We start from the raw sequence: 25485 nt of genomic DNA, 5'->3' as shown, positions 1-25485 counted from the left end.
TATGAATTGGTGCTAAACCCCTTGTTCTTAAAGATCTAGAAATGAAGACTTGCAACAAGCCTATTATAATGGCAAAGTAGAACTTTACAGTATCTATGGCATATGGCCTTTTTGATTCTATGTTGCCCCTCACCATATTGTTTAAGGACACCAATAAGGGAGGTACAGAGGTTAAAATTGCTGACTTCCTCCTGAGTACTTCAATTGTCTAGCTGCTATGCTATCATATTTCTACAATATTTACTGATTCAATAAATGTGAATAAGCATGCAGCATGCAAGAGTTATCATTGTGTAATAACGGTCACTTAGTATATTTGTTTCATCAAACAGAACGCTGATGTAAGATGCTACAGAAGTGAAGTTCTATTTATCTAGGATGCAGTAAGTGTCCAGCAGATGTCACAAATACATAAAGGGAAAGTTACAAAATACATTACCATTCTGTAGTTGTGGGCCAAGTGCAATTAGCACAACATTCACACTTTTCAGAGTGAGAGCATGATGTCATCCTCAAAAACATGTTCGCCCAGCTAATTGTGTAACATTTGCCAAGACTGCATTACACTATAGTAGCAGAAACATTCAGCATTTCTTCATGACTAATGAACTCCTGCTAAATCAAAAACCTTTTCATTCTTACTTGTTTAGCTTCAAACTAGTATTGTATGGCAAAAGCAGTAAAAGAGAATCACGTTATTTTTTTATTCCAAAGCTGGCCAATGATGTAGGATGATGCTTTTGTTTATTATACCCAATACCTATGGAGGTATGATTCCTTGTATTATGCCAATTTCCAGGTTCATGCAAAACATTCATGTTAAAGCTTAAAGTTTTGGATGAGATCATCCAATCTGTGGGGTTTTCTATGCAACTAAAGATCCATATATACATTTTGTTCTGGACAAAAAAAACAAAACTGAACTGTTTACCATCACCACAAATGCTATCATTTTAGATCCATCAACTATGTAGTATTAGGACCTACATGACTGGATACAAATTAAAATCATGGGTAGGTCCTTTAGAGGTACCTCTACAGAAATCGCTAGGATTCAATTCCCCTTCTCCTATGGAATCACATTTTTGCCAGTTTAAAGTGGCCCTTATTGGTTATAAACCTGATTTTCTCTTTGCAGAGACGTTCATATAATGTCCATGCATTTTACCAGAATTACCATATCAATATCTGTCCAAGATTATGAAACCCAAGTACCGCTCTTCTCAATACAAAGCACTAATAATTCACTTTTCTACAGCTTCAAGCATATACAAGGCATATTTATGCATTAATCCCAAAAATAAAAAATGAGAAAGTGTCAGTCAAGATAAGGAGAGCAGGCAGGTGTACTATAAAAAGTCTTCAAAATACTAGCAAGGTTAATTGAAGAGTTAATTGAAGCGATGTTTAAATTATGTAGTAGCAAACAACCACATGAGGTCTTCCACTTGTAGATCTATTCAAAACCTTAATCTGGTTACCATGGAAACTAGCATTTGCGTAGTTCCATCATCCTAATAGTCTCTAAATCACTCAACTTGCTTTGACAGCAAGGGGTATGCAGTGCAAAGGTCAGATCTATGTACACTCCAAATACAATGCCACTGGGACAGGTTTTCTGCTCATATAAAGCGTTTATTTTCTTTAAAAAAAACAATGTTGTATTAAAATCATTCATTTATGATTTACAAGCCTTTGTGAATACATGTATGATCCATAAGCCGTTATGATTTAGGAAGTGAAAATCGGAACAAAATACAAAGCTACCAAAAACAGCAATCACAGGTTAGATCAGTCTAACTGATCAAAATGAATAAGAAATCCAACATTGTTACTATAGTATGAGAATGATTAACCAGTTGCCGACCAGCGCACGACGATGTACGTCGACAGAATGGCACGGGCAGGCAAATAGGCGTACATGTACGTCCCTTTAAATTTGCCGCACTGCCATCGGGAGCGCGCTGCCGGTGGCACGCTCCCGCGCTGGTCGGGACCCCCGTGATTCCGGTCGCGGGACCCGCGGACTCGATCGCCGCGGACATCCCCACGATCGTCTCACGGAGCGGCCGAATGGAGAAGTGCCGCAGGGGTGTCAAATACCACCAAAAGAAAGCTCTATTTGTGGGAAAAAAAGGACGTCAATTTTGTTTGGGAGCCACGTCGCAGGACTGCGCAATTGCCAGTTAAAGCGACGCAGTGCCGAATCGCAAAAAGTGGTCTGGTCTTTGACCAGCAAATTGGTCCGGTCTGAAAGTGGTTAAATAATTAGGGAAGGGGAATGGGGAAAATTGGGACTTTAAATGAGTTCACAGCCTGGTAAGGTGATACACCTCCATCCCGAACACTGTTGAACTGTTGAGCATTAAAAACAAAGGTTTGTCTGGACTTTATATGATGCACAGGGTTAAAATAGAATACAATGGTGGCTGTTTAAAGAGTTTAATTATTTGCCTGTAAAAACATGATTACATGATGCAATTGATGCAGATACACAAACATACATATTAAATCGCATTATATATATTTTTTACAATGGTAATGGCTAATAATAAAATGGTTATAAATGCATACCTCAATACTATACAGAAACCACCAACGGTAATGATGGAGTAAACAATTAATAAAGTATTACAACTGCACAACCTATGGCCTTCTTGATCCTTACCTTAAATACAATATGTATATATGATACAATATTAAAAAGATGAGTGCTATTAAAGCTGGGGTACCAAGATACACGGCAACTGGTAGCTCAACGCGTTGATATCATAGATATGTTAAAAATTCTAGACATAGGAACGAATACTATAGATGTGTTATTTATTTGAACAAAGTTAAAGCTGTAACATACAGTCCCCGTCACAAGACAAATATATGGGTGGGCATGGTGTTTTCTATTGTGCCCATATTCACATCAGTGCAACTCAGCACAGTGCAATTTTAGAAAAGGTTCCCAAACTACTTTGCTGCAATTCAAGCAGGATTTTGCAGGTTTTTAGGTGTTAAAACAGTCAGTGAGGAAGCAACATAAGGCTTCCTTACTGCCTGTCAATCACAGATTGCTGTTCAGAGGGCAACGCAAGTATAAATCAGCCTCAAGTCCTATCCTATTTTCTTTAAATATCCAGTTATAACTTTCAGCTGTGCGGTTCCAAATGTTCCGGGGGTTCGCAGCCCATTTCAAAGGGCTGCCAAACATACCAGAACATGGAGGAAGTGGTGCAAGCACTACTTTTGCAGATCACACTGTACCTAACCACATTCGCTTTGGTGACTGCAAACTCACTGCATTTGGGAGATGTGCATGTTCGTGTGCGATACAAGAAACGCACTTTTCCTGCACCACATTCTAGTGTGAACTGGCCCTTAAAGAGCTTTCTGCAATGTATATAAATATGTCCTTAAATGTTATCTGATCATTCACATCATAGGAAGTCTTTTTAAAATTCCTATATTAGGGCCTCATCAGATCGCAATTTGCCAGTATATGGTAAACACACACTGTACTGTAAGTTAGTGTCATGCACCATTCATCCAATTTTGTAGAGAATCAGTTGCAGGGGAAAAAAACAAAACAAAAAAAGAAATAAAAAACAAAAAATAGCAAAAAACACAGCAAGCACATACTAGTGATGTAAAAGCCAGCATGTAAAATTACACTGGGTTACGACAGGCATCTGACACACCCAGCAGCATGAAGACTGGCACCAACAGAGTCGGTACTAAAAGAATTACAACACATTTTGGTATTTAACCTTTTTTTGGGAAAAGAGTTAGATTTACCCTTCATGTACCTGCTGCTGCCAAATCAAGCCTGGAAGCCTGCGTCCTATGTTTTCCTGCAGTCACAACTGATGTGTCACACTGGAAGAACTCCAATGCCTTATTCATGGGAAGCCCACCAGGGAAATGAACTAAAAGGAGTAGTCAATGATTTCACATTTCATGTGCCATCTAACAGGAAGGCCTTGTTTATTTTGTGCTGCAGCGACTTCTCTTTTGTCATTCCCATTTCTGCATTTTGATTAAAGTCTAAAGTTATTAAATTTCCCCCACTGTCTTCTGAGAATTCATCCATAAAAGTCAATGTTACTTTTCATTTTTAACTCTGATGAACTGTCTCTATTGAGCTTTGCCCCTCAGCTGAACAGAAATTGACTTAAAGTCACTGAACCTGAGAAGGTGGTGAAAAATAAATAAAAAATCAATCAAAAAAATGTCAGGGGAGAGGTCCAATTGAACTCTTCTTCCTGGGTGGATGACCAATGGTGCAAAGGTATGCAAAAAGCGATCATTAAATATAAAATAAAATATGGTTTATGTTCACATACACAGCATTTTTTTTTTTTTAAACAAAACATTGCTGTACTTGTTTTTTCCCTGCATAAAATCAAAGGAGGAAAAAAAAATAGTTTTTTTATATTTACATTCTCTAATTATGAGAAATGAGTGCCAATGTAACATATGTAGGATTTTCTCATCAGAACAAATTACATACAACCTGTAATCAGCATCTTCATCTTTTAACTTTTTTTAATGAAAGCTAAATCTTTAATAATACAGTTTACTTGAAGAGTAGCCATAAATTTAATTAGACGTAAGCTTTTACAATTAGGGAGACAGCAAAGATATTTGCACTTCCCTCGAGTCCTTTGCCTTGAGTTTATGAAGCTTTAGACTAATGGGAGGGTCTGCTTCACATTGACCGTTATTTATGAGCCAATTTGAGACAAACCCACCCTCTTATACCCAGATTATCCACAGCCCAGAGCAATTCATAAGCAGCAGTGCCATTGGTGGCTGTAAATAGACAAAAACCACAGTGTACAAAGCATGGTGGTAGATAGATACTCATTCAGGCAAGGTTCATATGGCTGTGATCCATTTTTCATATTTCAGTGCGATTATGTAGTGTAACTTGGATGCTACTTTGAGGTTACGTTTAAAGGGTTTGCATATTCTATTGGGCCCAAATCCTGCTGGAATCGCAGCCAACTAGTACAGAACCTCTTCCAAAATTGCATTGTGCTGAGTTGCAAAGATATGAACGGGCACCATTGAAAACACCATTGGCATGTGATTCTGTATGACAAGTCACATCTGAAAACACACTAGTGTGAATGGAGCCTCATTGCTAGAATAGCAGCCAGCCATTCTATTTAAAGATACCCCGCAATAAAAAAAAAAAAAACACAACATACAAAGTTAATTTTATTTTAGGTTCATTTTATAGAATTGATGTTATGGGGGTTTTCACCATCAATGTAAACAAATTGGCATATTATATATATATATATATATATATATATATATATATATATATATATATATATATACACACACACATATACACACACACACATACATATATACACATACATACATACACACACATAATGATTTTATATGTTTTAATATACGGGCACTTATGGCAGTGCTGCCCATTGATTTCAATGGCAGGGGCCGCTCCCACACCGCTGTGCTATTGCTGCTGGGATAGCTCCCCCTGCCGGGAGAACAGAAAAGCTCAGCGGAAGGCATTCTACAGATTTTTTTTTTCCTGCAACCACAGAAAGTCACACCATCTATGGCCGGCTTTAGATTTTTCTCCCAGCTATTAGAGCTGCTCATTGATCGGCTTCCTGCTGGGCTACACAGCAAGTGGAGGGAGGTCTTGTTTACAGGTTCCCTAGCTTCTGAGGAAGTCCCTTGGATGTAATGTGTAAACAGGGTGCTGTGCCGATAAAGTCATCCTGTGAATGGGCAGTTACCCAAACAACCAATCGGGAGGAAGGAAGTTTTGTATATGCGAATGAACCTCCTGAGGATGCTGGTTGCTTAGTATACGTCTAGTCTGAGGCTGCTACAATAAGTACAATTAACCACTTGCGTGCTAAGCACTTAAACCCCCCTCCTGCCCAGACCAATTTTCAGCTTTTGGCACTGACGCACTTTGAATGACAATTGCGCCGTCATGCAACACTGTACCCAAATAAAATTGTTATAATTTTTTTCCCCACAAATACAGCTTTCTTTTGGTTTGGTTTCTTTGGCTTTTTCTTTTGCTAAACAAAAAAATATGGAAAATGTTGAAAAAAAATAAAAAATCATGTTCAATAGTTTGTTATAAAATTTAGCAAACAGGTAATTTTTCTGCTTCATTGATGGGCACTGATAGGCAGATAAGGTGGCACTGATAGGCACAGATAAGGCGGCACTGATGGCAACTGATAGGTACCACTGATAGATGGCACCGATGGCCACTGATAGGTGGCATTGATGTGCAGCACTGTTCAGGCACTGATTGTGGGCACTGTGGGCACTGACAGGTGGCCTTGGTGGGCACTGGTAGGCGGCATTTGTAGGGGGCACAGGTGGGCACTGAGGAGCTGGCGGAACATCGCAGTGATGGGGACTGATGTCCCTCTCACTGCCACCAGTGATTGGCTTTTTTTTATAGCAGATTGCCAGCTGTGTTGTTATCACATGATCAGCTGTCATTGGCTGACAGCTGATTATGTGGTAAGGGGTCGGGATCGACCCCTTACTCCGATCTGTGATCCAGCGAGTCTCAGACTCGCTGATCACAGAGGGCGCGGCACGCTCCCTTCAGGGGGCGCGCAGGCCGCTTGTGCACGGGACAACGTCAATAGACGTAGCCCCGGCAATGCAGGTCCACGTTGTAGCCATCATTCGGCTATAGCGCAGATCTCTAGTGGTTAAATTTGTTCAAAAGAGAAGTATGCGATTTTTTTTTAATCATACTTACCTAGCTGGATGCAGCATGGATACCATGCTGCATCTGACTCCCGCTGGCTCGAATGTATAAAATTGAGCAATCAAACACTGCCAATCGCTCAGCTCTGAGAACAGAGCTGGTGACCGTTAGTCATCGGCTCTCTGTTCTGGCTCCTCCGTGATCACTGGAGCACTGGGCTGTGGAGAGGGTGGTTTCGCTCACTGAGAGGCTGAGCCGTGTGTCGGTCCAGGCATGTAGGCAAATCCCAACCATATGGTCACGATCTTTCCAGAGCCTGGACTGGCCCTGTGACGTCAGAGAGCTTCAAAACGGGCCACAGGAATGCAGAATGAACTTCACTCATGTGACCCATAGGAGAGGTACAGCCAAACAAACTTTGGCTGTATGTCTCCTTTAATGAATAGTATTTAAACTATGTGCATTCGATATTCCTTTTTGTGTTCATACTATCAAGCAGATGGTGACATAATGGAAGAGGAGAATTGACAAGTTGTTTGAATTCCTTAAAAAGGCGGCTCCATTGCTGGAGAGTGATGCTGTTCTAATTAGGCCATTTTTGACGTCTTGTACTTTAAGAGGTCTACCAGAAAGGGTAAGTGTTCAACTTTGCACATATTTGGTGAAGGTGGAGGATAATAAAAGGTAGCAGTTGGTGTAAAGAGGAGACTGTAAAATACATACACTTTCAATTTTTATATTATATTATTGAACATTGTGCCACTTTTACGTGCGATATACAATACATGTTTTCTTGGGGTGATATGCAACTAGGGTTGAAAATTCACAAGAAAACATACTAGAGCTGCACGATTAGTCCTCACGATCTTAAAACAGCATTGCCTGATTCTATGTAACAAGTGCAGAGAGTTCTCTGCTCACTTCTGACAGCTGACAAAAAAAAAATCCAGGCAGCAACAACATTGGGGATAACATTGAAACATGCAGTTCTTTAGATCAAAGGAATGAACGGTCTGTAAATGAGGTAAGTTCAACCACTTAAGGACTAAACCTTTTTCTGACACCTGTTACTTAAAAGTTAAAATCAGTACTTTTTGCTAGAAAATTACTTGGAACCTCCAAACATTATGCAATGGAACCTTGGATTACGAGCATAATCCGTTCCAGGAGAATGATTGTAATCCGAAAACACTCGCATATCAAAGTACGTTTACCCATAGGAGTCAAAGGAAATCAATAATTCATTCCACATTGACTTCTATTGCATGCAATACTGCATGTGGCCAGAGGTGGGGGGGTGCCGGAGAGAATCGGAAATACTCGGTGACCACTTTTGGAAACCCTCAGGAAGGCTCGGAAATACTCAGGATTGGAGTATTTCCGAGTGGCTCCGAATGTCACCAGCGCCCCCGCACCTCTGGCCAAATGCGGTACTGCAGACCGCAGAGACTTGAATCCTGCTCGTTTTGCAAGACAACACTCACAAACCGAGTCAGGATTAAAAAAAATAAAAAATTGCTTTGAGGTTCCACTGTATGTTTTTTTAAGCAGAAACCCTAGAGAATAAAATGGCGGTTGTTGCAATATTTTATGTCACACTGTATTTGCATAGCGGTCTTTGAAATGCATTTTTTTTGGAAAGAATACACTTTCATGAATAAAAATAAATAAATAAATGGTAAAGTTAGCCCAATTTTGAAAAGAAAGATATAACGCTGCAAGAATCATGATCTTTATTCATAGTAAAAAAATCCTGATTCTCCCTTTAGACAGAATCATGCAGCTCTAGAAAATTTTTTTTTTTTTTTTACTAGAGCACATTTGTAATGTTGAAGCATTTATAATTTGAGTACAATTATTTGCAGTTTATGCTTTATTCACTCATTACTACTATGTTTTTTTTCTCAGCTTTATGACTGTGGAGCGCTACACCAAGTTCTTTGTAATTGATGAAAAGTTTTTGTGTAGCACTGGAATATCGTGGCATCTGTAGATATCACCGCTGTATGACAGCAAGGCAAACTGATCTCCTATGAGATCTATATAGTGCAACTATTTATTTACTTATATATTTTTGTCTAGTTTTTATATGATTAGTGTGTTGCTGTGTTTTCCTCCTTTTGTTGCAATTAGGGCAGGGATTCTTTTCGTATCTGACTGGCTGCAATGCACAACTGTTCCATATTCAGTTTGCTCCAGCTTTGAAAAATCCCCTTAGTGCCAGTTCACACCAGATGCAGTTCCGTGCTCTTTTTCCTGCACTAAAAATGCGTGCACAACGTTTTCCATGCATTTCAATGGCTCTAGTTCACACCAGTGCAGAAACTGACCGGAACTGACATTGGAATACATGGAAAACACCATGCATGCATTTGTAGGACCAGTTCACACGCTAAAAATGCACTCATATGTTCTGGATCAGTTTTTGCTTACAATTCACACCACACTCAGTTCCAGTGCATTTTTGATACAAGGTTCCAGTACAGTTCTGTGCAGAAAAAATACAGCACGCTCTACTTTTTCACACCGGAAACTGACTGGAACTGACTGCACTGGTGTGAACGAGAGCCATTGGAATACATGGAAAACACTGCATGCATTTTTAGTGCAGAGAAAAAAAAAGCACACGGAACTGCATCTGGTGTGAACTAGTACTGAAGTTGTTGGTCATGTACTGATATCTGGTATAAAAAGCAGGGTACATCTTGTAGTGTGTACAGTGGCCTACTAAATATGGTCTTCCTTTTAAAGGAATGCTGCAAACGCTGACTTTTTAAAAAGCTGCAGGCTGGGGACATATTCCTGCCATTTCAGTAACAAGTATGCAGCAAGGGACTGTACACTAAGGCCACTTTCACACTGAGGCGCTTTACAGGAGCGGTGCTGGAGCGGTGCACATGCAAAAGACCTGCAAGCAGCATCTTTGGGGCGGTTTAGGAGCGATGTATACACTGCTCCTAAAGCATCCCTGCCCATTGAAATCAACGGGGAGCGCTTCGGCAGCGGCACTTTGCGGACGCTTCTAACCCTTTTAACCTCTCACTAGCAGCTGAAAAGTCAGATAAAACAATGGTAAAGGGCCGCTAAAAATAGCAGCGCTTTACCGTTGATGCCACCACCGCCCCAGTGTGAAAGTGACATTACTGGCTGCATCCTCATTTCTAGAATGTTGCCGAAATCTCCAGGACACACAGAGCCAATATATTTGAAAACAAATCCGCATTGGCAGCCATTTTGACAGGATCTCCTCAATGGGATCACTAAGGAGAATTCAGATATGTGCAAGAAGATTTTCAAATCAGAAATTGTTATAAAGCACAGTTACCTCCACCTTCAAGCAAGCTTATGAAAGTTGGGTAACTAATGTTCCGTCTCTGAAAAACTTAGTTATTATAACCAATTTTTTTTTTTATTCTTTTAAAGAAATCTGTAGAAATGGACAAGAGTCCGATATGGAAGAAGCAATCACTGGAACAATAATGAGTTCATAGTTTACAGAGAGACCTATGAAGACGCATAAGGGAGAGGGGTCCCAAATGCAACGAGGGACAGTATTTGTGCAGACAGGAGGAATGCTGGGTATGTTACCAATCACCCTTCTAGGATGCCCTGGCATTTAAATGGTCAGGCACACAATTTAAAGCACTGCAATAAATGTAATTTTGTAATAATAGTGTTGTGTTGTGGCAGTGGCCTGTACACCATGTTCTCTTGTATTTCTAACAGCTCTTTCTCAAACCCAATTACAATTCTCAGGTCACATACCAAAAAGGTTAAGGGCATTCATATGCACCTAATGCTTCACTGAACCAGCTAATGCGTATTGTACAGTTGTATCCTTCCTTTTAAGTTAATTAAGGGACACTTCCTTCTGCTGCCTGTCACGCTCTTCCCGTTTTACAACGCAATCTAATGATGTTAACCTGCCATGAATGGGAAAATTTAGAGCAGCCAAATCTGCAAGGAGGCAGGGAAAATAACTAGATGCCTCTGTGAAGTAACACCTTTTATATTATTTAAAAGTGGTGTTACTCTTAAACCAGTGTGCACATTATCGGTTATATGTAGAAGTCTTTTTCTGCATATTGAACCCTATACTTCATGGCATATCAAGAGAAACAAATTCATGTCCATGAGTTTTTCCATCTGATCAGATCATTAGCTTAGGAAAAAAAAATGTCTAAATAGGTACATGAAACTAATAAAGCTGAATAGCAGAATAAATAAAAAGACAGTTAAAACAACTATTTATTCATTTGTCTACTTTAGCAATAATTACCCCTAAGTATGACTTTTTATATTATTGCTCTGTGGCCAATATATGCAGCACTAATTTCCAGTCCAAGAGACTAGAGTGGTGCAAATACTAAAACTGCACTGGAGCCCTCCATTGACCTTACCACCTTCCCAAATCTACCTCTGCCTATACAGGCCTTCAACGCAGCATCTAAAGTGACTTGCAAAAGTATTTACCTTGGCTTTTTACCCATTTTGTTACATTACAGCCTTTAGTTCAATGTTTTTTTAATCTGAATTATATGTGATGGATCAGAACACAATAGTCCAAGTTGGTGACGTAAAATTAGAAAAATATATACATAAAACAATTTTTCAGAAATAAAAAACTGATAATTGGCCTGTGTGTATGTATTCACCTCCACGGTTATGAAGTCCATAAAAAGCTCTGGTGCAACCAATTACCTTCAGAAGTCACATAATTAGTGAAATGTTGTCCACCGGTGTGCAACATAAGTGTCACATGATGTGTCATTACATATACACACCTTTTTGAAAGGCTCCAGAGGTTGCAACACCTAAGCAAGAGGCACCACTAACCACACACTGCCATGAAGACCAAGGAACTCTTCAAACAAGTAAGGGACAATGTTGTTCAGAAGTACAAGTCAGGGTTAGGTTATAAAAAAAATATCCAAAATCTTTGATGATCCCTAGGAGCACCATCAAATCTATCATAACCAAATGGAAAGAACATGAAAACAGCAAACCTGCCAAGAGACGGCCACACACCAAAACTCATGGACTGGGCAAGGAGGACATTAAATCAGAGGGGCAGCACAGAGACCCAATGTAACCCTGGAGGAGCTGCAGAGTTCCACAGCATAGACTGAAGCATCTGTACATAGGACGACAATAAGGTGTACGCTCCATAGACTTGGGCTTTATGGCAGAGTGGCCAGAAGAAAGCCATTACTTTCAGCAAAAAACAAAATGGCATGTTTTGAGTTTGCGAAAAGGCATGTGGGAGACTCTCAAAATGTATGGAGGAAGGTGCTCTGGTCTGATGAGACTAAAATGGAACTTTTTGGCCATCAAAGAAAATGATATGTTTGGTGCAAACCCAACACATGACATCACCCAAAGAACACCGTTTTTCAGCAGTAGGGACTGGGAAACTGGTCACAGTTGAAAGATGGATGGTGTTAAATACAGGCATATTCTTGAGCAAAACTTGTACCACTCTGTGCGATTTGAGGCTAGGACAGAGGTTCACCTTCCAGTAGGACAATGACCCCAAACACACTGCTAAAGCAACACTTGAGTGGTTTAAGGGGAAACATGTGAATGTGTTGGAATGGCCCAAGCCCAGACCTCAATCCAATAGAAAATCTGTGGTCAGACTTAAAGATTGCTGTTCACAAGTGTAAACCATCCAACTTGAAGGAGCTGGTGCAGATTTGCAAGGAGAAATGGGCAAAAAACCCAGTGGTAAAAAGTGGCAAGCTCATAGAGACTTATCCAAAGTAACAAAGAGCTGTGATAGCCGCAAAAGGTGGCTCTACAAAGGATTGAATTTAGGGGGTGAATAGTTATGCACATTAACTTTTTCTGTTATTTTGTCCTATTTGTTGTTTGCTTCATAATAAAAAAAAAAAAAAAAAAAACACATCTTCAAAGTTGTGGGCATGTTCTGTAAATTAAATTATGCAAATCCTCAAACAATCCATGTTAATTCCAGGTTGTGAGGCAGCAAAACACAAAAAATGTGAAGGGGGAGTGAATACTTTTGCAAGGCACTGTACTTGCGTTATGTCTACGGAGCTTTGTGTCACATAACTACATTACATGCTACCAGCTAAAACTTCTACATTCCTAACTTTTGAAAAAAAAAGATAAATTATTATATGTACCTTAGCGCCTATTAAACCTTGTGATCCTGTCATTCCAGGCAGAGCAAGATTTCTAAAGAACTATGTGGAAAGTGGTCTCTAAAGGCCACAGCCGCGCTAGGTGGTATATGTGAGTGCACTAGAAAAAACACTAAACAGTAATAAAAGAGAAAGAAGGAGAAAAAAGGGGAAAAAAGGTTTCGCCGCCCCTATGACTCACAACCCCAAAGGGGTGTGAGATATAACAAACAGAGTAAATCAGAGTGGAAAGGGGTCTAGGCGCTACCTATCATAGCTAAATAAATATGTGTATATACCCTATGTGTACAATAAATAGGGAAAAAATTCAAGTGAGAGAAGTGAAAAAAGTTTCAAGTGAGAAAAGTTATCACCACACCGGGAAGACACAGAGGAATATTGTGTAGAAAGTTATTTCATATAGAGTTATGTCCAAAGACGGACTACATAGAAATACTGAGTATAAGTGCCTCTAGTGAGCAAAAAAATTAATTGTATCCAAATTCTACATAGGTGTGTGGCCCGTAGAAAAAACTCTAGTGAAGTTTCAGAGAATAAAATTACGCACCTATATTGAAAAAGGCAAAAGCACTGGGATTCTTACACCTCAGGAAGCAGAATACCTGATATCAAATTCCACTAAAACCCCAGTGATTTACTATACTCCAAAAATACACAAAAGACTAACCAAACCCCCAGGAAGACCAATCATCAGTGGCATAAATTCTGTATTTTCACGACTAGGTGAATACCTAGATAAGTTTCTGAAACCGATGGTCCCTATGGGTCGATCCTACCTGCGAGATAGCGCTCAGCTTATTGAAGACTTACAGAACATCTCGGGCACTCACAATTACCTAATGGCAACCATTGATGTTAATTCCCTTTATACTAGCATTGTACAACATGATGGAATAACAGGTGTCGAAAAAGCCTTTTATGAACGTACCAACATGAGACAGGACCAGGTGGAATACATACTAGAGGGTCTCCGTTTAGCAATGGAGTGTAATTATTTCTGGTACGGCCAACATTACTATGTGCAAACAAAGGGCGTAGCTATGGGGGCAAGATACGCCCCAAGTGTGGCTAACCTCCTGATGGATCTATGGGAGGAAGAGTATATCTATACCAGGGATATACCACAACTGAAGTACCTAAGACGATATATAGATGACTTGATTGTACTCTGGGATGGCACTGCTGAAGCTTTCGACCAATTCCTCCACTCTTTAAACAATAATAAATATGGGTTAACTTTTAGCGGGAAGGCAGATGGACAAAAAATCGAGTTCTTAGATCTTGAAATCTTTAAAGAGGGAGATACCCTGCATACAAAAACCTTTTTCAAAAGTACTGATAGAAATGCCTACATCCCAAGGTCTAGCTGCCATCACCCAAGGTGGAAAGGAAACGTGCCCAAAGGGCAACTGCTGAGAATTAGACGTAATTGTAATTCATTAGCAGACTTCTCCACACAGGCGGACAGACTGATAGCGCAATTCGTAGAGAAGGGATATAATGCAGACACATTGGCTAAACTGAAGGAGAAGATTGGCAATATGGACAGAAATACTCTGTTCAACAAAAGAAATAAAAACACAGTTAAAAACAATCTAACCTTCATTACTGGGTATAATACACAATACCGCGAGGTTGAAAAAATTGTCACAAAATATTGGCCTATTTTACAGGAAGACAAAACTTTGGCCAACATTCTCCCTAAAAAACCTAACTTTGTGTATAAAAAGGCCCCCAATCTTCGTAACCTGCTTGTGCACAATGTGATTGATCCCCCTATGCCTGTGAGGATTTTTGACGATCTTAAGGGCTTCTACAGGTGCAATAGATGTCTACCATGCAGGACTATTAAAACTCAACCTCGCAAACGTGAATCGTTTAAATCTAGAACAAATCACACAGAATATCAAATACGGAACCTCATCACATGTAGGAGTACATATGTCACCTATGTGATTGAGTGCCCGTGCAAATTGCAATATGTAGGGAGAACCACCCGTCCCCTATTTGTACGAATAAGAGAGCATATAAACAACATAAAAAAAGGGTTTCCTAACCATAACCTTTCCCGCCATTTTGATTTATTCCATCAAAGAGACCCATCTCAATTAGTCTTCTTTGGGATCGACTGTATTATGAAAAACTGGAGAGGTGGTAATAACACCACGCGCATATCCCAAAACGAAACATCTTGGATATATCGCCTCGACACTCTCGCTCCAAAGGGGTTGAATCTGGACATCGACCTCAATTGCTTTATAGCTAATCCATAGGGACCTTTCCATTGGGTTCACACATGGCATAGAACCCCCCCCCCCCCCCCCACATTTCTTTACATTTTTTCTATTTTCGTCTTACATCTTTTGATAAAGGGGGTTTCCTGCAAGTAGCACCATGGATACGATATGCCTAACCCATCATGTGGTACAAGGGACATGAGTGCTTTAGATGAATGATGTTCTTTCCCACTCAATTATCTGTTTCTTCACCCTTTTTATTAAAAAACCTCTTTCCTTTTACCAGGTAGGGTTTACCACTAGGGTGACTACTAAAAAAGATGCTGACATTTAGTTTTTAGTTTTTAGAAAATTAGAAAATATAAAATAATTAACTGTCCTATTACACATAGGGGTGGACATATACATATAAAAAATATTTTTTATTTTTTATTTTTTTATTTTTTTATTATCTTATTATTTTTTATTATCTTATTATTTTTTATTTTTTACTTGTAATTATATCACTAATGAAACTTGCTGTTTTTTCCCATGACTTTTACAAGGTAATAGCTGGAATACCTTTCGTATATGTTATGGGCATGTAAAATAAATCTCTATCCACCAGAGGGCCCTCTCTCTCCCCGGCCCTTCCTTCCCCTTGTTTATTAGTAATTATTTTTATTAGTATTTTCCCTATGTTACTTTATATTTTACACTTTATAATTTACATTGTAACTATGGGCCCCTGAGCAATAAGGACTTCCCAGTGTTGTAGCTTTTGCTGCAATATTTCCACTACCAGGCTTTTGTAGATTGAGCCAAAAATGGGTTAATTAAGTGACAAGCTCTGTTCCATCTCCGCCCACAAGAAGACACGGCTTCTACGTGCGGATAAACGAACATAAATAAATATACTATGATCTATGGGGCTAGCCCTATAACGTGTGCCGGGGAGGTGGAGAACTCTCTGGCGGCTGAACCATCCCACTATTCCCTCTGAGCCAATGTACGTTCATCTTTATGCATATTTAAGATGTGTGTGTGGTTGGCGTGGTATCGTCGCTGAAGACGTCTTATGACGAAACGCGTCTGACGTACCACGCACACCACTTCCTGGTTGACGAGTTGAGACGGAGCGCAGGCTGGAACGCACGCCAGCTCCGCGTCCAGACCCCAGCTCGCCTCCTCGTTCGACCGTTTGGCATTAAAAGACCGTTCAGGTCGGTTTTTTTAGGTTGCATATTTATACTCTTGGCATTTACCAGTGGTGAGTAAATTCCTCTTCCCCTAAGGTGTCACGTTTTTTCCATATACAGTGACCCCAGGGGTTTAGGGGATATATCACCCAAGGGCTCTCTTTGGCCATATATAGATCTTTTTGGCCACCTAGAGGGCATCATATGCCCCTGCCCTGGTTTATGAGTTTGAACAACCTTTATTACTAAAATTTTTTTATTTATTTTTGTATTATATTTTTTCCATTTTTTCATTTTTATTTTATTTTCATTTTTATTTTATTTACTTTTTCTCTGTACCATCTGTCTGGAACTGTGACTCTGGGACCAAATACATATATTTGACCTGGGGTTTTTTGCTGTTTTTTGCTGTTTGGGGTTTTTGTCGTTTTTCAGTTTTTGTTTTTTGTGTTTGTTGCTGGTGTTTTTAAGAAAAGCTAGCTATATATATATATATATATACTCTTTTATTTTTGCTTTTGTTTTCCTCCTGTTGGCTTAATAATAAAAAACTTTTAAACATTTATCCCTTGAGGGAATACGTTCTCTGAGCAAAACTTTTTTGATCATCTGTTTTGAAAGAAGTACTTTTTTCTGAAGATACTGCACTATGAGACCCCTTTTATTATTATCTCTCTGAGGATCCTCTGGTAAAGTACCATCTGCTGAAAATACTAGTCCACGTATTAAAGAAGGTGATATAGGTGGAGAGTGGAGGTTTGCTGGATGTGCCCCTCTTTTTCCGGACGTGCCCACCTGTGGAACAATCGGATCTCGCACTGTGTAATACTGAAGGCTTGAATGCCCCGTGTGGGCACATAGTTCTGGTGAGTGGGGACCTGAGGGGGTGAGCACGAAGTCACCTGAATTTCTTCATGTTCTGAGCACCAGTCACTTTTACCTGTTAACACTGGAAGATCCTGAAATTGAAATTTTACTTGGACTGTATCTATCCTGGACTGTGTGTGTGTTTTTTTCCCTGTGCCCTTTTAAAGGATTGATGTTTACTGTCTGTGTAGGACGTTTTTTAGTAATTTACTTATGCTTTTAGTATAACCGCTGCACCTCCTTTGGAATTTTTCCGCATTATTTGCACCTATTTTTGCACACCCTTCTGCACATTTGGTGTGGAAAGAGACTTCCAAGGGGGACCCCTCTGATACAGGAGTTTCTTTCGAAAAGTCTTTTGACATTTTTTGCACTGTCGCATATTAGTATAACACTGATTGCTTGTCTTATTCATGTTTATTTTGTTTACCTTATTCTAATTTATTTTGTTTTTTGCACATAATTTATTCACTATACATACACATGTGGCTCAACCACTATTGGAGTATCTTTACTTTTATTCTCTGAAACTTCACTAGAGTTTTTTCTACGGGCCACACACCTATGTAGAATTTGGATACAATTAATTTTTTTGCTCACTAGAGGCACTTATACTCGGTATTTCTATGTAGTCCGTCTTTGGACATAACTCTATATGAAATAACTTTCTACACAATATTCCTCTGTGTCTTCCCGGTGTGGTGATAACTTTTCTCACTTGAAACTTTTTTCACTTCTCTCACTTGAATTTTTTCCCTATTTATTGTACACATAGGGTATATACACATATTTATTTAGCTATGATAGGTAGCGCCTAGACCCCTTTCCACTCTGATTTACTCTGTTTGTTAGAGCAAGATTTCTGTCTAGGGCACCACGTGAGCCTGAAGTGGCCCTTAGTTAGCCAGAACACTTCAAACTCATTTTGTGCCGAAAGAAAGCACCACATTCCCATTTTTCCATCAGCTAGGAAAGAATTGTTAGTGGCAAGAGGCAATGCAAAGACTGGGGGATATGATGGCTGGCTTAGTGGAAAAAACAAAACAAAACATTATATTATCTATATCTATATAGTTCAGCCGGGGGGAGGGGGTGTGAGGGTTGGCATGATTGGAACCGTGTATGGGCAGGCTGATTGTACCCAAGTTGACTGAGTGCTCAACTCGGGTACAACCAGCATGCCGTGTTTTGAATGCAAATATTATATATGATAGCCGTTAGCAATAGCCACTGTGTGTTCTCCCAGGAGGGACAGCTCCCCCCGCCCCTCCACTGGAAAAACACAATAGCTTTGTAGGAGAGCTTCCCCCGTCAACACTGTCAATGTTTCAGGAAAGAAAATAGAGTCAATGGCTGACTTTAGCAGCATACCCATCTAGGTCAGGCATCACAAAATAAGCATACTTAAAGTGGAAGTAAACTCCCCCATCATTTTCAGCCAAGGAAGCTGCCATCTTTGCCTCTGTTTAATCTTCAACTGCTATGGTGCTGCACATGTGATTCGTTATGACACCAGCCATTGGATGGTTTGATAGTTTGGCTGAGAGCACAGCCAATGTGCAGTTAGCATTCCCGGCAAGCACATCCAAACCAATGCAATATTTAATAGAAGGAACAAAGGAATATAACAAGGCAAAAAGACAATTACTCACACTTTGAATGTTTGTCACAAAGAGCTGAAGATCTCATGTCACAGAGCCGTATTGTCCCTTTACTGCTGCTATATACAAATGTATTGCAATGATGCGGGTGAAATTCTGCGGCTGTTATCACTTCTGTAAGTTCTTCCATATTGGTTGGTTTAATATCCACAATGTCTGGAGAACACAATGTTAAGGCCAAACATGCACATCTGTCTAAACAGGAAAAAAAATAAAAAATCACTTCATTTCGATGGTGAAGTCATCAGAGTAATTTAAAGATCAACTCCACTGAAAGGTTTTTCATATTTAAATTTTTTTTTGGTTGTGGTTTCCAATAATTTTTTTCAAATTTTCCACAAAGAGAAATACAATTTCAGTATCTGACATCGTAGACACACAGAGGAACAAGAAAACAAAGAACAATTCGAGTAGAGAGAAGAAGAATGAAAAAAATAAATAAAAAAAAAATAAAAAAATGGATGTACATGTGCATAACTGTGAAGGTACTTTGAAGAGTTATTGGATCACCACATCCAGATAGCTATCCTTTGTCTCGCTCCATATAGGGGTCAGAGTGGCAAACAACTGGGCCCCTGATATCTAACCCTCCATTTCGGCTTCAGTGCTATAGTTAGCACTAAAGTAATAATAGTTGAATAAGTGCTGGTACATGTGTTGTCAAGAGCACTCAAAGAAGGGAGAGAAAAAAAGTAGCTATAGTAGAATGAGGTGAAGAAATAGGGAATAGAAGGTAAAGAGAGAGAAAAAGAAAAAGGGGATGCACTCCAGCTCCGGGGGGGACGCCCCCCAGCATCGCACCAGATAAGCCCGTTACACAGTTACGAGGTCTCTAATCCATGGATCCCACACTCTGTTGAACCAAGCCATTCTATCGGTTAGTATTGCCGATAAGCGTTCATTCACTATTATCCAGGACAATTTTGTTTTAAGTAAAAGGGTATTATTGGTGACCTCCACGATTTGGCTATGGAGATCCTCGCTGCCACAAATATGAAAGCTATACGTTTTCTCATTGGCTTTGATGCCCCCTCTACGGGGCGTCCCAGCAGCGCATGCAGAGATGACTTACGGAGGTTCTCTCGGGTCAGAGAATATATAAAATTGTACGTGCATATTCAAAACCGTCACACCTTTTGGCAAGACCACCATATGTGATACATGGTGCCGTCTGCATTACAGCCCCTAAAGCACCGCGGGGACACCCCAGAAGCGAAGGTGGCCACTCAAGCTGAAACCATGTACCTCATCAGCACCTTATAATTTGCTTCAATCAAAGAAGTGTTAATAAAAGATTTAGATGCACATGGTACTATTTTGTTCCACTCTTCCATTTTCAAGGTAGTGTGCATATCCCTTTCCCATTTCTCCATATAAGGCAGCTTCTGAGAGGTTGAGAATAAGATGCTGTATACCCTAGATATATGACCCGTGAGGTTGTCTTATGTCCTACAGGCAGTTTCCATTGGGATGCATGTGGCGAGTTCAGATGTGCGACTCAATGTCGCCAAAAAGTGCGCTATTTGAGTGTAGCGGTAGAATTCTGACCTCGGGAGCTGGTGCCTTTCTTGTAGGGACATTCGCGACAAAGCCCCTCTATGGTCACAGAGGTCAGCTATACGTAGCAAACCTTTGTTGGTCCACCATGAGAAGTCTTGAGGGCGGAGACCCGGGGTGAACATGGGATTGTTAAGCAAAGGGATTAGTGGAACATGCCTGGATCTGAAGGTGTGGGTAGTAGCTAGCCTATCCCACAAATTGAGAGAGAAGGACAAAGTCGGGCACATCACTTTAGGTCTGTCTTTTGCTTTCATCCACATTAAGTGGCTAATCTATTTTCCTGGAAATTGAGAAGATTCCAACAGCATCCAGAGCGGTCTGGCTTGATGTGTGTGAAACCGAATTAGTTGTGAAATTTGTGCCGCCTGGTGGTATTTGAACAAATCCGGCATGCCCAGGCCACCCCTTGCCTTAGGTGTATACATCGTCTGTCTGTTCACCCTGGGTCTTCCGTGCTCCCATATATAATCCAACAATTTTGCCTGAAACCTCTGGAGCTCTCGCCTATCTATAGAGATCAGAAGGGTCCTGAATAGGTAAAGCACTTTTGGTAAAACTGTCATCTTAATTGAACACAACCTGCCAAACCATGACGGGGGACTATTCGACCATCGTTTAAGATCTGCAGATATTTTTTTAAATAGTGGAGGAAAATTGTGTTTATACAATGAGGTAAGAGTAGGGGTCAGTGTAGTATGGTAAGGTCTTGTCCTGCCATTGAAAGGGAAAAGAGCTCCGTAATGCTCAGACTATATGTGGTTGTAGGGACACATTGAGTGCTTGAGATTTGGAGTGGTTTACCTTTAATTCTGTAAATGTCATGAAATGTTGCAGTACCCCATGTAAATTAGGTAAAGAGGTGACTGGGGAGGTAGTAGTGTCCCCCTCCATCCCAACCTGAGTTCAATGCGGAGATAATATCAATGATGCGTCTGGTCTGGGGCTTGTCTAGTAGGGACAAACCCCCGACTGGTCTGGATGAATTTAATTTGCTAATAACCCATTCAATCGTGTAGCCATTATCTTAGTCATTAATTTGAGGTCCACATTAATTAGAGAGATGGGTCGGTAATTCGTGCAGTCACTATGGTCCTTGTTCGGCTTAGGTATCACATGTATGTAAGCCCTATTCTCGTGTGGAGGTAAGGGGGAACCCCTGCGCAGTTCATTGTAAAAAGAGCAGAGATGAGGAGTCAGAATCTAGCTAAATTTGCAGTAATAGCGGCCCGAGAGACCATCAGGGCCCGGAGATTTTGACGGGTTCAAGGATTTGACGGCCGCCGCCCTTTCACTCTCTGTAAACTCTGACTCCATCATCTCTGCATGGTCTTTAGACAGTGTGGGAAGCGGTAAGTCCCGTAAGAATGCTCCCGCCTCATGCACATTAAAATCATTGGGAGAATCATACAACTTAGAATAGAATGGGTGCAATTCTTTTGTGATAAGCTGAGGGTTTTGGGAAGTGTGGCCATTCTGTAATCTCAGTTTGGGAAGTGTTGGATTAAAAGATCTAGGGTTAAGTTTCCTAGCTAGTAGGGTATTAGGTTGGTCACCGAAGGAATAGTACCGGTGTCTATTCCATCTGACGTATTTGTCTGCTTTTGTCGTGAGGCTCAGATTCAGAGCCAATCGCGCTGCGTCAATCTGGCTCCTAAGGTCCATTTGTGGGTTGTTTTTTTGTGCCTGGGTTATGTCTAATAGCTCCTTCTCTTGCTGTTGGATCACCTGTTCCCATTCCCGTTTGATTCTAGCAGATAATTGCATTCGTTTTGCCCCGAACAGTGGCCTTAACAGTTTTTCAAGCATCTGCTGACATCTGCCCCCATCTGATCAGACGGATGGTTGTCCTATTCCATAGTTGTCCGACGGATTCCGGATTGCCCCATAGAGGAGAGTGGGGCTGTGTCCGTTCTGCATAGCGGAGCAGAGCGGGGATCACATGGGTGCTTTGAGGAAGCGCCCATGTGAAAGGGGTCTAATTGGTTTCTTTGAAGAGCTGCAGCAGATTTTGCACTTTCCAGTTTTAGTATATAAACCCCATAGGGTTTAAAGCTTTTATTCACATTGTCTAAACCTTTTACTTTTGCTTGTTTCTTTCTGCTCAGGTGAGAAGTATCAGAGTTTTGACTGGAGTTGGATATTTACTGAATGTTCTACTTGAATCTAAAAGCAACGTTAGGCAAGACTGCCACAAGACGTACCCACTTCCCATAAAGGTCCACCCTATTGTCCAAGCCTGCCACAAAAGGGAGAAAAAGCTATTCAATTGTATATATTTTTTTTAACCATACATTAGTGGTCTACTGACAAATTCCTTTAATATAAAAGCAAAAGGATACTGAAACTTCGATTTGTTATCTCTAGATTCCATAGGTTTATCCTCAGATCATCTGCTGACATGTAAGTTTCATAGTCGCTGTTCACGGATATTGAATTAATGTGATATGTGTGTGCATTGGAAAACACTCTTCGTGGTGTGGCCTCCACCATTAGATCCATGGGCCTCAATACAGGTACCTGGAAGAAGGAAGATATCACACATGATTAGTATGAAAAGAATAAAATACTTGAAAATTACCAGTAAACAAACGCTGATAGAAGTAATAAAGAAGATATACTCCTGGCCTGCCTGAACCGCAGCTAAAGTGAGAAATGCCCGGTCTCAGCATATATCCAAATATAAGGTTAAACATATCTTTATAGATCATCTGTTTATAGACTGTTTGTACAGATTATTCAAAAACTTTTTTGGATTGATGCACTTTGGCACTCCATTTTTTAAATATTTTTCAACAATTAGCGCAATTCTTATTTAATGTTGTGTTGCACACAGAATTGTGGCTTCGATCAGATTATTTGTTTAGGGCTTTAGTGTTACTCACTAGTGCAGTTTTTTCTTACTTCTGGTTATAAGGAGACAACACTTTAGATGGAGACTACAAGTGCCCATTACAACACAAATTACCCAGGCATGGTCCACTGTTGTCAACATCAGAGAACCTACTGCCAACTATGCTATGCAGCCATTGCTGGGGTTCAGGTATGTATACAAGTGTCTGTAAAGAGGCTGCAGGAGATAAAAAGTACTGACATGCAAAAGATGAAAAAAAAAAAAAAGTGAAAACAAGTATTGTATTTAGTTATATATAAATGCCAACTATTTATAATACACATCACTTTAGTAACCTAAATGTCATTAGGTTGGCATTTACATCGCATGTAAATCCTAAAGCTAAGGAAATATGATTTAAACACACAAGCAAAAAAAAAAAAAAAGTTTTAGTACTGTATGACTTCTTGTGGACAGGGATCTTGGAAAGTTTGCAAAGGTGAATAATGTTATCAGGGTTAAAAATATATGGCACAGTGGCTAGAAATATGAAGGTTGCATCAAACGCTTACTTACAAGTAAATCTTACTATAAAAAATGCAATATTTCTACCTAAAATAGACCTAAAAAAAAAAAAAAAAAGAAGTAAAGGTTTGCGATGTTGTAGGGACAACACACAAACTTTAAGACCCCTTTCACACTGATAGCGCAGCCGCATTTTGCGGTAAAGAGCCACTAAAACTAGTCTGTTGTTTTAGCTGCGCTTTTCAGGCGCTAACAGGGCACTTTTAACCCCGCTAGTGGCAGAGAAAAGGGTTAAAGCGCTTTTACAGGTGCTTCGGAGGTGCTTCCTATTGATTTCAATGGCAGGGGCGGTGGCAGAGTGGTGTATACACCGCAGCCCCAAAGATGCTGCTTGCAGGACTTTTTTTAGTCCTGCAATTGCACCACCCCAGTGTGAAAGCACTCGGGGTCTCACATTAGGGCTGCAGGGAAGGCCCTTTACAGGCGCTATTTTTAATAGTGCCTGAATTCTTGCCAGCACAGAACTTCCCTGATGCGCGCCCGCATGCGGGTGCATTGCGGACGTAAACAGCAGGATGTCCAGGGATGGCCTCCCGGCAACTGGCATCCATGCTGCTGCCGTCTTTCGGCTATAGCGCGGACGCCTAGTGGTTAATCAACCTTACCAACTATGTATGCGATTTAGTGATGTCAGTATGATGCTGATCACTGTTCTCCCTATTGAATGCTAGGACGTAAAAAAGTGTTGCCTCTACCAAATTGTCCGTTTGCATACAGAGACACAGTTTGTTTAACCACTTGACCACTGGGCACTTAAACACCCTTAATAACCAGACCAATTTTCAGCTTTCGGTGCTCTCGCATTTTGAATGACAATTACTCAGTCATGCAACACTGGACCTATATGAAATTTTTGTCCTTTTTTTCACACAAATAGAGCTTTCTTTTGGTGGTATTTAATCACCGCTGGGTTTTTTATTTTTTGTGCTATAAAAGAAAAAATACCGAAAATTCTGTAAAAAAACGAATTTTTCTTTGTTTCTGTTAGAAAATTTAGCAGATTAGTAATTTTTTCTTCATAAATTTTGGCCAAAATTTATACTACTACATATCTTTGGTAAAAATAAGTACAAATTGGTGGATATTATTTGGTCTTTGTGAAAGTTAGAGTCCACAAGCTATGGTGCCAATATCTGAAAATTGATCACACCTGAAGTACTGACGGCCTATTTCAATTCTTGAGACCCTAACATGCCAGAAAAGTACAAATACCCCCCAAATGACCCCTTTTTGGAAAGAAGACATTCCAAGGTATTTAGTAAGAGGCATGATGAGTTTTTTGAAGTTGTCATTTTTTCCCACAATTCTTTGCAAAATCAAGATTCTTTTTACTTTTTTTTTTTTTTTCACAAAATTGTCATATTATCAGGTTATTTCTCACACACAGCATATGCATACCACAAATTACACCCCAAAACACATTCTGCTATTACTCCCGAGTATGGTGATACCACATGTGTGAGACTTTTACACAGCGTGGCCACATACAGAGGCCCAACATGCATGGAGCGCCATCAGGTGTTCTGGAGCACCCAGGACAATTCTGACATTTCTCTCCTACATGTAAAAATCATCATTTATTTGCTAGAAAATTACATAGAACTCCAAAACATTATATATGTTTTTTTAGCAAACACCCTGGAGAATACAATGGTGGTCTTTGCAACTTTTTATCTCGC

The 25485-nt window shown here is 40.1% G+C and overlaps 1 protein-coding gene across 4 annotated transcripts in view; it reads right to left on the bottom strand.

Annotated features, from left to right (window-relative positions):
• Nucleotides 1–25485, bottom strand: part of PPP2R2B (protein phosphatase 2 regulatory subunit Bbeta) — a 500138-nt gene that overhangs the window by 11595 nt on the left and 463058 nt on the right. For all 4 annotated transcript variants that reach the window (XM_077472980.1, XM_077472978.1, XM_077472979.1 and 1 more), the window contains exons 5-6: nucleotides 22731–22908; nucleotides 18823–18987 (exon numbers count right to left, since the gene is read on the bottom strand). In XM_077472980.1, coding sequence (XP_077329106.1) covers nucleotides 18823–18987; nucleotides 22731–22908 — 343 coding nt within the window. The remainder of the gene's footprint in view (nucleotides 1–18822; nucleotides 18988–22730; nucleotides 22909–25485) is intronic.

This window comes from Lithobates pipiens, unplaced genomic scaffold (genome assembly GCF_037356315.1).
Source record: "Lithobates pipiens isolate NorthernLeopardFrog02 unplaced genomic scaffold, aLitPip1_a1.2 Scaffold_8, whole genome shotgun sequence".
NCBI lineage: Eukaryota > Metazoa > Chordata > Amphibia > Anura > Ranidae > Lithobates > Lithobates pipiens.
The sequence above is the reverse complement of the archived record's forward strand: the minus strand, read 5'-3'. Positions and strand labels throughout refer to the sequence as shown.